Genomic DNA, 16,027 nt, shown 5'->3' on the forward strand with positions numbered 1-16,027 from the left:
TCCCTTTGCCGCTGGTCAACACCATCAGTCCCATCTTTTTCTCTTGTAATGCCATTCACAGACGTGCAGCCATCCTGCCAACACTCTTATGTGCTCAAAAAGCTACTAATCAACAAATGCAGTACGATTGAGCCTCAACTATCCAGCAGACTCTATTCTTATGGGAATACAGAGACTATGATATCACTGGCACTTTTCACCTGCAGGTCAGATCTCATAAACCTTCCCATCATAGTTCAGATCCCTCACTGTTCTCTGTTATTCCTCTTGATACAGACAAAACATCATGATATGCTTTGCTCATCCATTTCACAGAGATCTGAGAAGAAACCCTTCATCGTTAGGTCCTAGATCTGCCAATGTCTTTTCCCACTTTATTCATTGAGGCTGACAACAATTACAAATTATAATGAGCAACCACAGAACATTAATTTCAAAAAATAAACAAACAGCAGCATGGTCATCTTCTTGTAATTCGCATACTCTGCAGAGCAGGCTAACATTTCATGAGGCAGCTGGTGAAAAATTTGATTACACATGTGAGAGTTGGAGACAATTAAGATTGGTATAAATCAGTATTAACTTTATCGTACATTTATTTTAATTAGTTTATAAACTAAAGAGAAAAAAATTAAGAAGAGTTTTGATAACTGTGACATTCAACTCCCATAAAAGTTAATGAGACTGGACAAAACTTGTATATCCTTTTTTCAAATATATTTCCCACACATTTACTGTAATCATTCCATTTAGTTAAAAAAGCACTTCCTTAGGTGATCTTTTGTTTGAAAGAAAACTTTAAATTGAATTCAATTTTGTTTGTAAAAAGGTATTTCATAGTGACAAAATGGCTACTAGCCATCCAGTCATATTTTTATAATAACTCTTATCAGAGTTGAAAGCCAACTGCACAAAACATCAGTGGAATAATTTTCCTCCTTGTTTCCCTTGAAGCAGTTCAGGATATATATGAAAATAAAGTAATAAATGAATGTCTATTATTATGAAGCTACCTATGGTGCCTATTTCATATTGGTTCCTGGACAATACTATATGGAATCTAGGAATTCAAAAATACCGCATTCACTTTTCTACTATAGGATATAATAAATGTCTCTATCTCAGTTAGAACATTGTTTTTGTAAACAGTCTTTTAGCAATGCTGTTAGAAAAACAGTCACACAAGTGTTATTGAAATGTGATTCATTTCTGCTTAGCAACTGAAACTTTTTTCTTCTCTAGCAAATGAAAGACAATGTGGGAAAATCCAAGACCATTCAGCCTATCATGAGTTTAATGTAAGAACTTCTTGCAATAAGATTAACATACATGGGCCTGATAAAAAAAACCTATAAAGTCAATGGGAGTTTTTCCATTGCTTTGGATCAGGCTCGTAGCTCTGGATCTGAACACAGAAAAGCATATGACATCATGTGATCTGAATTGTATTTACATTTAGGATATATAGACAAATTGAGGAATCTGAAAAATGGAGACTGACCTGTGCATTCATGCTGTAATCCTTTACCGTAGTATCCTTTTTCACAGATACATTCAAACTGGCCTGTGTGAGTGCCACATTTGCAGCTTGCCATGATGTCACAGCAGTTCTCATTTGCCTCACAGAGATATGAACACTGGGCTATATCTTCTTGAATGTAACTGCCAGAGGGCAGATCTGTATAACAAATCAGTCATAAACACCACAAAGTTAAAACTTAGTGAAACACTGCTGAAAGCCTTATAGTTCCAAATCTATGGTCATTTCTGGTGATGACAGAATCAGAAGATTAGGGTTGGAAGAGACCTCAGGGGGACATCCAGTCCAACCCCAACTAAACCATCCCAGACGGGGCTTTGTCAAGCATGGGTTTAAACCTCTAACATGGAGATTCCACTATCTCCCTAGGCAACCCATTCTAGTGCCTCACCACATAGTTTTTCCTAATATCCAACACTGCAATTTGGAACCATTCCTTCATTTTCTGTCATCTGCCACCACTGAGAATAGTTTAGCTCCATCCTCTTTGGGCCCTCTCCCCTTTAGGTAATTGAGGACAGTTATAAAATCTCCCCTCTCTGTTCTATGCAGACTACATAAGTCCAGTTCCCTCAGCCTCTCCCCATAAGACATGTGCACCAGGCCCCGTAATAATTTTCATTGCCCTTTTCTGGACCCTCCAATTTGTCCACATTCTTTCTGTAGTGGGGGAGGGACCAAAAGATAGACATTAAACTTCAGTTCTTTGAAATGTATGGCTTATATCCTTAAATCCTTAAAATGCTCACTGAAAAGTATGAGGAAAAAAATCTTGAAGTCTTTACTCAGCTTCTTTTTAGTCCTTACTTAGGTAAAATTATCATTGATCTCAACACAAGAATTAAAAGGGAAGCAAGGGCCCAAATTAGGTCCCATCGAAATGAATTTAACTTTGATGACTCTAAGAGATCAATTTGTCACTAAACATGTGACTGTTACTAATAGGTACATTCTCTTCCTTCATGCCTCTGCATAAAGTCCCCTCCCCCCATTAAAAAAAAAAGAAAAAAAAAACCACCTTACACCAAAACAATTTGGTCATAGATATGTATCATATTCATGTTAAAGCAGAACGTTTATTTAGATCACAACTACATGAATACTCATGGCTAGATCCTCAGTTGATATGCAACTGCATAGCTCCTTCCAAGCTAGCATAGATACTCTTATTTACTCCAGGTGAAGATCCTCCCTATGTTAACAGCTACTCTAATGCTTTTTTTTTTTTTTTTTTTTTTTTTTGTTCAGTGACAATTCTTCATAAAGGTAAACATCAGAAAGCATTCCACTCCATAGAATTTTTATATCTAAAAAAACCATATAAAGGCTTTTTATTGATACTTAGACAAAACCTGGAATCCTTACTAGGGCATGTCTGCGCCAGGTGCCATCGTAAACTGGCCCTAAGTCCTTATTTAGGCAAAATCTCTACCAGACCAAACGCTGACACTCTTATCCAGTTCTTACTCAGGTAAAATGGAGCCTTGAAACTAGTCTAAAGGGCAATGCACATGCACAACAAAGAGAAGAATCTGACCCAATCTGTTGAGAAATCTACTATTTACCTTAAGTCCTGAAATCTGCTGGCTTCCATTGACTGTAATACAAATAAATGCAAGAAGAATACAGAAGAAAAGAGACCTAAACATTTCACAAGGCCTTTTATTCCAGGCAGACCCTACACTTTCTATGGAACCTGACATGATACTTCTAGGGCAGTAGCCATGTTTAGTAAAATATAGTACCTTCATGAAGAGCTCTGCGAGCTAAAGCCTCAAACTCTGCAAAGCTGTGAAGCAGGTAACAGTGTTCTTCCTTTGGATGGGAAGCCATGTCATTCAGTTCTCGGATGTTGCCCTGCCATATTCCAAATGTGAAGATCTCTACTCCAAATTCTCGTAAAGATGCTGCGATGGGCCTAGGATCACCTCCATTGGAATATCCATCAGTAATAAGAAATATCACCTTGGTAGCATTTCCACGTGAGTGATGCAGTATTTGCTATAACAGAGTATAAAACAGTACAAAGCAAAGGGTTAGAAACAGCTGACTTATACACAGCCCTTTCTTCCATAAGGCACCTCCTTTTTTTTATTGTTTTCTGATTTAATCCAGTTTTGCTAGACCACCCAATATTAGCACAAGAAGATCAACAATCTTTAAGCAGAGATGGTGGTTATCAAGCCAGCTGTTGACTCGTTTTTATATGCGTACACTCCTGGCACGATCCAGATGTGAATTTGTGACCCTGGGCCAATAAGCCACTTTTTACAGTGATAAGTAAAAATCATCTGCTCAGGCAGAGGGCAAAAATAAAAATAAAATTCAAACACACAGTCCTTAATAGAGTGAGAAGTCCTTCATTAGTGTTTCATCAACTCTGATTAGGTAACAAGTAGGATGGCTAGTATACTATAAATGCAACTTAAGACCCATTTGGCCAGATGGTGTAAACCTGGAAAACGGCAACAGATTTACCAGATCCCTTCAACCGCAGGTGGGAGTATAACCAGATGCCATACTGCAAATATGTTTCAAATGGCAGGCAAACATCCTTTGCCATGTGGCTAGTACAAGAGTCACCAATCCTTTGAGGACTTTGAAATAGATACATCACCACACAGAGGTCAGCTGTACACCAACACTGCGGTTGTGTGAAAAATGTCAGAAGCTTTGGTTGCTTACAATGTTAAAACTTGATGTTCTGATACAGACTAGATGCCTTTAGAAGCATAGCTATTTAGCTGGAAATTTCTGCCCCTGCCAGACATCAATGCCAACATAATGGCAGTCTAATGGGCTCTCTCAGGGTATGTCTTCACTGCACGGCAAAAGTCGAAATAAGTTACACAACTTCAGTTGCGTCAATTGTGCAGCTGAAGTTGAAATAGTTTAATTTGGATTTTGGCGCTGTCTACACAGTAGGAAGAACACTTCCTTCGACTTTCCTTACTCCTCATGTAATAAGGGTTACAGGAGTTGGCGTAAGAAGTCCTCCAGCTCGACATTTCCAAATAATGGCTCTCTGTGTAGACGTGCACTGTTATTCTGAAATAACGTCAGGTATTCTGAAATAACACTGCTTTGTAGACGTACCCTAAGTGAATGTGAGCTCAGGAGCACAGACTAGAATCACGGCTCATCAGGAACTAATCAAGAATGATGGACCCCAAATCTGAGCCATTGGTGCTGCTCTACTTCCAGAATCCAAGGAGGCTTGCAGAGCCTTCTCTGTCAGGCCCCATTTCAACCTAACCTCCCTCTAGCGCTCTCTCCCTGGGTGCACATGGAGGAAGTGACATTGTCCCAGGACATGTCCTACTGTAATATGCGGGCACCAGGAGTATCCATCATTAATTGGCATCAAAGCATCACACAAGGATCAGATATCAAATCCCAATGACTCAACATCTGTCATGATGCTAGTACTTCTGTTCAGAGCAAGGCTGTCAAGGTTAACTGAAACCTGTCTAATCTATACCACCCCCACAGCTGGCCAAAACCTCTGAGCTTGTATGCACAGAGCATAGGCACCAAGAGTGGACTCTGTGTGAACAATGACTCAGAAAATAATTAAAGATCCCAAGTCCAGAGTGCAGAGGTAGCATTTTGTGCTGCCATTCAGGGTTCCTAGCCACAAACTGTAACTCTTTGGACCGAGATAAGGATAATGCATTAACATGTGGGGTGTATTACTATGTAGGTAATCATAGAATCGTAGGGCTGGCAGAGACCTCAGGAGTAATCGAGTTCAGCCCCCTGCCCAAAGCAGGACCAACCCCAACTAAATCATCTCAGCCAGGGAATTTGTCCACCCCGTCCCTAGGGAACCCATCCCAGTGCTTCCCCTCCCTCCCAGTGAAATAGTTTTTCCTAATATCCAACCTAGACCTCTCCCACTGCATCTTGAGACCATTGCTCCTTGTTCCGCAATCAGGCACCACAGAGAACAGCCTCTCTGCATCCTCTTTGGAACCTCCCTTCAGGAAGTTGAAGGCTGCTATCAAATCCCCCCTCTTCTCCTCTGTAGATTAAACAAGCCCAACTCCCTCAGCCTCTCCTTTTAGGTCATGTGCTCCAGCCCCCTAATCATTTTGGTTGCCCTCTGCTGGACCCTCTCCAATGCGTCCACATCTTTTCTGTAACGGGCAGCCCAGAATTGGATGCAATACTCCAGATGTGGCCTCATCAGTGCTCAATAAAGGGGAATAATCACTTCTATAGATCTGCTGACAACGCTTCTCCTAATGCACCCTAATATGCCATTAGCCTTCTTGGCTACAAGGGCACCCTGTGTAATCATATCCAGCTTCTCATCCATTGTAATCCCCAGGTCCTTTTCTGCCAAACTGCTACTTAGCCAGTCAGTCCCCAGCCTGTAACAATGCTTTGGATTCTTCCATCCTAAGGGCAGGACTGTGCACTTGTCCTTGTCGAACCTCACCAGATTTCTTTTGGCCCAACCCTCTAATTTCTCTAGGTCACTCTGGACCCTATCTCTGCCCTCCAGCGTATCTACCTCTCCTCCTAGCTTGGTGTCATCTGCGAATTTGCTAAGGGTGCAATTCATCCCCTCATCTAGGTCATTAATAACAAATAATTTAACAAAACCGGCCCTAGAACTGATCCTTGGGGCACTCTGCTAGAAACCGACCGACAACCTGACATCGAGCTGCTGATCATTACCCACTGAACCCGACAATCTAGCCAGCTTTCTGTCCACCTTACAGTCCATGTATCCAATGCATACTTCCTTAACTTGCTGGCAAGAATCATAAAATCATAGAAATCATAGAACACTAGAACTGGAAGAGACCTCAAGAGGGCAACAAGCCCAGTCCTCTGCCCTCCCTGCAGAATCAAGTACCATCTAGATCAGTGTTTCTGAAAGTGCTCTGTGAAAGCACTTTCAGAAACACATTAACTGGTTTCTTTATTTACTGGCGCCGCGGCCACAGAGCCTCGCGGCTCCCATTGGCTCCATTTCGCTATTTGTAGCCAAGCAGAGCCTCAGACAAGATCAAGACCCTACTGTGGTGGTCACTGCACATATACCTAGTGAGAGACAATCCCTGAGAGAAATAGGCAAGGCAGAATTCTTATTCCTGCTCAATAATAATTATTATCTGCCCAGGCCCAGAGACATTCAGAAACCAGTTCAGAAAAGAAAACATGGCTTTGATTATTTTAGCATGTAAGTCCCTACTGAAGTTATTGTGACTGTCCTGAACTGGGACTTTAAGTAACTCAACCAAGGCCATACAGGGAGTCTGTAGCAGAGCTGGCACAGGAATCAAGTTTAATATCCTATCTATCAGGCCAGCTTTCCTTTTGTTTACCACTCATTCATCCTAAGACCTAGAACCCCAGGGCCCTAAGGAAATCATGGCAGTGTTGTGGGTTAACAATAGAATTTTGTGGAATATGCACAACTGCTGAGTCCCCTCCCTCAAATGGCTGCAATTTTTCCAACAACATAGAGGTGGAAACAGGCACCCGCATGTGTGGGTCTTGCTGCCAGCCTGGCTATATAGTGCGTGGCAGCAGCATCATGTCAGAGCACCAGTTCAGCATTGGGTGTGTTGATTTGGCAGCTGGGTGTGTTCCAAGGAGCAGCAACCTTTGGACTAATTTCAAATTTCTACACCATCCCAGGGCACTGAACTTACTAGCCCCAACTCATTACACAGCTCTCTCCTCTCCTGGCATTAACCAGGAGTTATTTGTCTAGGATATTGACAACAACTGGTGCGCTAATTAATACACCGAATCTTTATCTTACTTTCTTCGTGAAAGTGTCAGACAGTTTCATTACAACACAAAGAGGACTCACCCTGATCTAGAACATTAGATATTTAAATCTGTGCTAAGCAGTAGCTGCCCTTGCCAATTTTAATGTATAATAACATATAAAATAAAATTTTAATGTATAATAAAATAATAAAATATAAAAATTAACAGCCCTCTCTTCCAAGGAAAGCCTGCATACGGAACCCCGCAACCCTAACCCCATCCCAGAACAAGGATTTAAATGAAGGAAAACATAGCTTATTTAAGGACCAGAGCAACACTGGATAAATCTAGTTATATGCACATGATAGACCAGGGTTACTCAACTTTGGAAGTCTCAGGGGACACAATGATACTCACAGCACATGCCGAGGGCTGCAACTTAAGTGTGGTTCTGTATATATGCAAATAGCTTATTTCACACAGACAGGCATGAATACAAAGATTAAGGCAAGACTACACAACATGCAGGTCCCATTTAAGGCCGTTCTGCTGATATTAATAAAATACAACATTTACCTCACTTTCACCCATATGACAGCACTTTTACTGAGCAATGACAGTCCAGGAATTTAACTTCTAAAAGCATATCAACAGAAGACCATTATATTGACTACTTTTTCATCTTGGCTTCACAACAGTCCAGGAATTTAACTACTAAAACTCATATCAGCCCAAACTGCACCACAAACAAACGGGCCGTGTGTTGAGTAGCCCTGTGATAGATCCTCCAATTAGTTGCTTTGCTTCTTTTTATGAACATGGCATTAAACACAGGTTACTTAAAGTGTAGATCTATAACTGTTGGATATTTTCTGGAAAATTTTACCCTTCTCTGTGGTCATTGAGAAGGATAAATGGATTATATTTTCCCGCCCCCCCCAAAAAACATTTGTCAGATAATTTTCATCAGTTTTATTTCATAAAAATCTGTAATAGCTTCCTCTCCCAGTAGCCCTCCCAGAAAACTCCTGTAAACATCACTTTTATTCTAAAAATGTTAATCCAACAAATACAATGATTCAAATCCCATCCTTACCCTATAACAAGTAACTTTATTCATGTCTCTAATCCAGGGCTGGCCCTACCATGAGGTGAACTGAGGCGGCCGCCTCAGGTGCCAGACTGTGGGAGGGCGCCAGTAGGACCTAGAGTGTAGAAAATTGTGTCTCCTGCTGCTGCATATGTAGGTAGCAGAGCAGTCCTATGAGAGGAGTAGAAGAGGAAGAAGGCAGAATTGAGACCTTTCAAAGTTTTGGCCTAAGCGAGGGGGCATGGGCGTGTCATTTGAGCTCCTCGCCTCAGGTGCTCCTCCCTGTTAATTCAGCAGCGCTATCCACACACGTAAAGTTAAGGCATGAGTGGTTTTTCTAGATCAGGTCAGTTTTACTGGAGATTTGGATAGGACCTATTTTTCAGAAGCACTGAAAACACACAGTTGCCCTTGACTTTGTACTCAGAATTTCTGAAAATTAGGTCTCAAATGACTTGTTTGAAAATGTGGTCCATACATAATTACAGCAAAGTAATTTTAAAGGGCGAACAAAAATATAATTAAATAGTCAAAATACTGGTTAATTATTGGGCTGGGTCAGTAGTAAGTTTTTCTTCTTTACCCTTCTTTCAGGTTTTAAGCTGTGACTGAAACAATCCAATGCATCCAACAGATGATCCTTTTACTCCTACGACAAAATTCAACATTCTTTTCACATTAGCAAAAAGTTATTACCATCTGCATTGTATTCAGTCTCAGATCAGTGTGTACAAGTATCTGGCCGATGAGCCATCTCCCTTGTGCCAGGAATAGCCCTCAGAATTGTAAAAATGTAGTCTTGTGTAACAAAGCTAGTACACAAAATCCAGCTTTAGAAATTCAGCAGTTAGGACAGATAATTCTTATAAGAATTCCAGGGCTAGCTGACCATATTTTAAATATTAACTTCCAGCTTGTGAAAGGTAAGGGATTGGCAGCATCTGAGACTAAAGACCTCTTATCTACTGAACAGGTACAGAACAGGAACTGCTACTGCTTGCCTTGCCTCTGAAGTGAGAGAGTAGCTCCGTGTGTGTGCCCATTCAATAGCTGGCCTTTGCCAGCTAAAATGCCATTTTTGCTTAAGACACTAGTCTATGAAGAACTGAGATGAGATGGACTAATTCAGCTCAGATAATCCCTGGCATGCTGGGATGGAGTCATACTAGCAGAGTTGTTGCCTTTAGGTTTCAATGTTATCTTAGATGCCAAAATTATGTTACCCCAGGATTTACAGTATTTTCTGCTGCTAACATTTACAGGACACCTTAAAGGTAGTGGAGAGAATGCCTAGAAAATATTGAGCTATCACTATCAATTGTAGAAACTATGAAGTGTTTTTAGAGAGCAATCACCCTGCTTCTTTGCATTTCATTACCAATCCACAGAGTCATTTGTCCTTTCTGTACCAACGCCCTTGTATGTTTACCTCATTTGTAACCTGTGAGCAACAGAAAGATGCATAAAGGTCTAATTTAGAGTAGTCTCAAAATCCCTGTCATGAGGTAATTTGAGATATTAATACATTGCTTTGTGTAGAGAAGTAATCTAATTGCCATGTGACTCTGCTATTTATCTGTCAATTAGGAATCATACCTCATAGAGTGCCTCGCATGACATTTGTTAGAGTGCTCTGAGGCTGCTGGATGGGAGAGGCAATAGAATTTCAAAGTATTATCACCCGATTTCACCCACTTTTTTGTCACTGTTGTTTTGGCTGTTAGAAGATGCATCCTCTTCTTTACAGTTCCTCAATCTTTTTCTTTCTGATGCACCCCCGACCAACAGCTGTAACAACTCCACAGCCCACCTGTACCACAACTGTTTTCTGCACATAAAGCCAGGGCTGGTATTAAGGAGTAACAAGCAGGTCTGTTACCCAAGGCTGCATACCACAGGGCACCCCACAAAGACAAGTTGCTCAGGATTCTACTTCAGCCCTAGGTGGTGGGCTTAGGGCCCTGGATTTCAGACCTACACAGCAGAGCTTAGAGTTTCTGCCCTGAGCCCCAGCAAGTCTATCACTGATCTTGCTTGGAGGACCCCCTTGAACCTGGGCCCCAGACCTCTGGTTGAAAATGATTGCTCTATTTTTTTGAGGCTTTTCTCATTCAAAAGGGGCTTATGTTGATAGCTAGTGGTTCTGACCTCTGCTTGTAATTTTGTTTTAAGACCTCAGACAGACTGCTGCTCTCCACACATTTGGACAGAAACAGTGGAAATAAATGAAGTCAGGCAGGTCTGTTTTATTTGGTGTTCTCAAGATTTTTTCCCTGAATTATCCAGGGAGAGATTTACTCTAATGCACGCCATTCTTGCCCAATACATAATTGCAGGCACACTGCTCCTTTTCCACATTTCCAAAATGAGAGCAGCATGCACAAATTAAGGATGGTACAATGCCTTAAATGAGCATAGATTAGAACATTAGTGCCATAGGAAACAGGCTCTTGCTTCTAGATAAAAGCCCAGCACAACTACTATTTTCAGACAGGGATTGGCTAATTCTGTTGCAATGTTCTATTACAGTGAAGTTATTTCAGTTAAACCAAATCACTTATGTAGTGAATCAATTATTCTGACACCTATTACAGTAATTCTGATTGGTGCATGTACAAGCAAAATGGGTCCCTACACATGCATTTTTCCTTTATTGTCCTTTCATCTTTTTGCTTTCTTCTGAGTCATCTCATCTCCCCCTCTTCATTCAAATCTCTTCTTAAAAAACAGTTCTGCACGGTTTCCAGCTTATACTCATATTTTGGGCTAGGAAGAAATATTGCCCCAGGTAAGATTGGCAGAGACCGTGAAGGATTTTCACCTACCTTTGCAGCGTGGGACACAGGTCACTTGCTGGTTTGAGCTAGGGAGGTTAGCTATCCATTAACTGAATACAGTAATTACTCGTTTAACACATGCCCACTTAACATGTTTTCACAATAGCACGATTTTTTATTAGGGAATGTTTTTTGAATAACACAACCGTCCTCGAAATAACAAGAAAATAATCAAGTGGCGGATTACTTCGCTCGGTGGTATAAGTTGGCAGAAACGGTGGTAATACGCATGAGCGGATGAATAGACATAGTCCTCCTCCGCTCCTCCGCTCACTCACGTGTTTATCTTTGTGTTTTAACAAACTGCGGTGACTTGTGTTGCTAGATATCGAATGCTGACATTGACAACCCAGCATCAACAAAAAATTGACTTTGCCACCACCACCTGAAAAGCAGGCCCCATCTTTTCCCTTATTTTTATTTGGAAATTTGACCCCGGATAGCATGTTTTCACTTAGCACGAACATTTTCAGAAACACATCTAGGCTACGTCTAGACTGGCCCCTTCTCCGGAAGAGGCATGCTAATTTCTAATTTTGGAATAGGGAAATCCGCGGGGGATTTAAATATCCCCCGCGGGATTTAAATAAACATGTCCCCAAGCCGGAAAAAAAGCGGCAGACATGTTTATTTAAATCCCGCGGGGGATATTTAAATCCCCCGCAGATTTCCCTATTCCAAAGTTAGAAATTAGCATGCCTCTTCTGGAGAAGGGGCCAGTCTAGACGTAACCCTACAGTATTACATGAGGAATTACTGTAGTTGAATAACCTCTTGAATTCTTATTAGTTACTTGACTATTCTATAGTCCCCCAGGGTTCTATATCAGAGTGGGGTGTCAGGTAGGAGCTGGTCTGTGAGGGAGCAAGTTCAAAACCGGCTCCCCACCCGGAACTGGTTGCTTGTCACCCTGTGCTGCTGCCTCTGTTACAGAGGCAGCAGCAGGCCCTGTCTGGTGGGGAGCTGAACTCCTGGACCCAGCGTGAGCTGGGACTGAGCCGGGCTGCCTGTCTGCCTCACTCCTAATACATTTTAAATGCAGAGCCACAGTGGGGATAGGTCCTAGACCTGGTATGAGCGAGGCCTGCTAAACATTTACTGAGGGGTGGTGGAATGTGTGTTAATCAATATAGCATTAATCGACGGCATTAATCAATAAGCTTTTGCTTATCGGTTAATCAGTTAATCGACTACACTATTAAATCCCTAGCTTGAACTAGAGAAAATGGTGGAGTCTCCGTAACCTGAAGTTTTGAGATCAAGATCTGAACACTTCAGTAATCTAGCCAGAGATTATGAGTCTGTCACGTGACTAACAGGGTAGAGGAGGTTCTATGGCTTGTGATATGCAAAAGATCAAACTAATGCTCGTGATGGGCCCTTCTGGCCTTAAACTCTATGAGAACGTTACTGGCTTAGCGGATAGACCAAATGGGATGAAACAATCTGGAAAGAGCTTCTGTGCTACACATGACACATGAATGGCAGGCAGCTAGATGGCTAATTTCCAATACCTCCACAAGATGTCTAGTGCATTAAGATCTTTGGCATTATTCAAGAAACTCAAACACACACTGCCATGTGATACTGATTGTAATGATCTCTCGTAGCCAAATGCTAGAAGTGCACATGGTGCTCCTGGTCCTGGCAGTGCAAAACAGGTTGAAATTGGCTTAGCCAAGAAAGCCTGAGCACAAATGTTATTTTTAGCCCTGTAAGTATGAGCCCCCTTGTGACGGATTTTGTCTGGGTGCGAGCCCCCACTTCCTGCCTCGGGAGTGAGGCCCAGTAAGCCCACTGTTTTAAAGCCCACGGGGCCCAGCGGCTAGAGGGGTGCGAGCTCCCAGCTCCCCCCTTTTCGGGTTGAGGAGGGCCCAGCGAGCCCTCCATCCAAGGAACCCCGTGACCCTTGGACCCCACCCTGGGGTCAACCTTCTGTAGTCACGTCCCACTGGGGTGACTGTCCTTCTCGAGGTTCTCAAGTTTACTTTTGCGGTCACTATGCGAGATAATGGGGTGGGGGCTAGGGGGACCTGGGCCCACACTCTCCACCGGGTCCCAGCCTGGGGCCCCATGGGGTTCGGGTACTACCCTTACCTGGCTGACGGGGTCCCACCAAAAGTGCTCTGTCCCAAGCTGCTTCCTAACCTCCCCTGGCCCGAGGGCCTCCAGTCCTGGAACCTCGGGTTTTACCACTCTGGCGTGGGTCCTGGACTCCCCCTCCCGGCTCTCCGGGGTCCAGTGCTCCCGCCTCCAGCATAGAGGGAGGAATCACTTCCCCGCGGTCCTCCCTCCGCTTCCACCTTCTTGGCATCTTTTAAACTGCCCGCCGAAGGCCACGCTGCCCTTCCTCTCCCCTCCCCCGACATCCTGACATGTGGAGCGTTGGGTCTCAGGGGGTGGGGTTACGTCCTGGTGCTCCGGGGTCGGGGGGCAATGTCTCGCCCTGGGCCACCAGCAGGCACTCTTTCCTGGCGCTGATTGGTCCCACTCCGTACGCCCTGCCAGTTTCAGTGCGGGCCTCGGCTGACCCGTCACACCCCTCAATTAATCAGGGGGCTGAAACCTACTGCCATGTGAGGGTTTTTGTTTTGCTGTGCAGATATACTCAGATATTCAACTTGCTTTGTGTGGTCTAGGAGTTTATCTTCACTGCAATCATAGGATGCCACTGCAGCATGCATAAGAACACCGCAGAGAACTTAGTGTAGCTAGTTTGGGCATCAGTAGTATTGAAACCATAACAGTGCAGCCTTCAGTACAGGCTGCTCAAGCTCACCTCACACTCTGGTTACTTACTCTGGCAGCTAGCTGCACTGAAAACAGTGCTGCTATAGCTTCAGTGCTCCTGGTATCCAAGTTATCTAGATTACGCTTATAGTGCCAGAATGGCCAATTAAACCCAGACTGCAGAATAGATTTATCTGGCATGCCTACATTACAGCTAAAAGAAGTAAATTCCAGCTTGAGAAGACATACCCATGCTAGCTTTGATTGAACTACTGTGCTAAAACTAGTACTGTCACCATGGTGGTGTAAATGGCAGGGTAGACTAGCTGCCCTGGGTACAATCCCACCCAGACCCAACATAAGCATTCATGATAGTTAGCACTAAGGATGTTACAGTGTGAGTAACTTGGTAGCCATATAATCACAGAAAATTTCCGTTACACACACCCACAGCGCAAGGCGGCAGCCAGCTTCCCATACGTACCAGCTCCCAGCTGCCACCCCACGCTGCTGTCTCTGATACAAAGGCAGCAGTGCAGGGCAGTAGTCAGCTCCCCATGAGCCAGGCCAGGAGCTGTGTGTAACCAATAAGCCTGAGCTCACGCTTATCGGTTACCCGTTTAAATGGCACCACTCTTGAACACTCCCTAGTTAGCAATTCTCACCACCACAGCCTCATTGATATTTTTATCCGATAGCTCAATCAGAGCTAGCATGAATCAGCCTTTTCTAGCTGGAATTTACATCTTCCGGATCCAGTGTAGACACGCCCTAAGAGAAGATGAGGCAATATAAGTCAAGTACCTATCAGCTTCAAGTTTTGAATATGCAGAAGAAAAGCTTCTGAGCATCTGGCTGGCCCTGCAAGGTATGTGAAGCGTGTGGGAGGGCAATAGCTGAGTTTGCATATTGGTATCATACAAATTTTGGCATTTACAAATGGAACTTTAAAAAAAATGGACATTGTTAAATACCTGATTTTTCTTATTCTGAATCAAATGTTTGTGATGGTTATATCCTATCCTATCAGGGTGCTAATGCACTGATTCCTATTGGATGGGTTGTCTACATTACACAACCTGGCCTCCCAAAGGATGCTGAATAGCTCACTTGTAGACAGTCTCAGCAGGAAGGTCAAAGATCTGAACTGCCAAGGAGCCTGAATTACCCTTTCACTCCTTGAGCTGGCCCCTCTGGGGCAGCTCTTAAGATCATTAACAATAGTATGGAAAGGTATGTGCTGCCTGTCTTGGAGCAGACTCACCACTCTGGCACCTCCAGCTGGTTGCTCTGGGAATTAGCTCGCTGGATGCCTCCCTGTGTTTCTTTGTCCCTGGCATCCTCTTCAGGACACTTCCTTCCGGCAGTGCCCACTGTTTGGGATTGGTGTTTATCTTGCTTGCGCTCCAGGGTCCTCCCTTCCCCAGGGCACCCTGTTCTCCTCTCAGGGAACACCAGTTCCCCCGTACTCACCTTGCCTCATTGACCCACTGCCAGTCTTCAACTAGCCCCTGCCTCAGGCGCAAACTGCAGTCTGTCATGGCCACTCATCACTGGCAAAGGGGTGTGAACCAGTTGCCCCTGCCTACCACGGCTGCCTCTCTACAGCCCTACTAGCCTCGGGCCTTCCTTCAGGCCCTGCTGCCTGGGAACTTGCTTGGCCAGAGCTTCCCAAGCCCTGCCTTCCTTCTCCAGCATTGCTCTACCTCCACGAAGCCTCCTGCTTCCCTGGCAGTCAGGACCCTGCTGCTCTCTGTCCCTAGCTGCAGTTAGGGTTGCCAGGTGTCCGATATTCACCTGACAGTCCAGTATTTTCACCTCCTGTCCAGTAAAAAAAAAAATTCAGAGAAACCTAAAATGTATTTTCTGATTTTTTCCCCAGCCAGGAGGCAAAAATGCCGGGCACCTGGCAACCCTACAAGGGGCAGTAATGCTTCCCTCGGGTCTTAGTGCTCCACTGCTCCCCTGTCCCTCTCCCTGCACTCACTCTTAAAGGGGACATGCTATTTTATTAAAATTTTTTTTTTTTGCTTAATAAGTCTTGGAGTCCTTTTTTTTTTTGCTCAACAACCTTGGTCTCCCCCACCCATCCCTCCC

At 43.6% G+C, this 16,027-nt stretch overlaps 1 protein-coding gene across 3 annotated transcripts in view; it reads right to left on the reverse strand.

Moving 5' to 3' along the window:
- Positions 1-16,027, reverse strand: part of SVEP1 (sushi, von Willebrand factor type A, EGF and pentraxin domain containing 1) — a 177,310-nt gene that overhangs the window by 146,648 nt on the left and 14,635 nt on the right. For all 3 annotated transcript variants that reach the window (XM_075931436.2, XM_075931435.2, XM_075931434.2), the window contains exons 2-3: positions 3,286-3,541; positions 1,502-1,678 (exon numbers count right to left, since the gene is read on the reverse strand). In XM_075931436.2, coding sequence (XP_075787551.2) covers positions 1,502-1,678; positions 3,286-3,373 — 265 coding nt within the window. In that variant the 5' untranslated portion in view covers positions 3,374-3,541. The remainder of the gene's footprint in view (positions 1-1,501; positions 1,679-3,285; positions 3,542-16,027) is intronic.

Source organism: Pelodiscus sinensis, chromosome 6 (genome assembly GCF_052426305.1).
Source record: "Pelodiscus sinensis isolate ZL-2025 chromosome 6, ASM5242630v1, whole genome shotgun sequence".
In the NCBI taxonomy this organism is placed as follows: Eukaryota; Metazoa; Chordata; order Testudines; family Trionychidae; genus Pelodiscus; species Pelodiscus sinensis.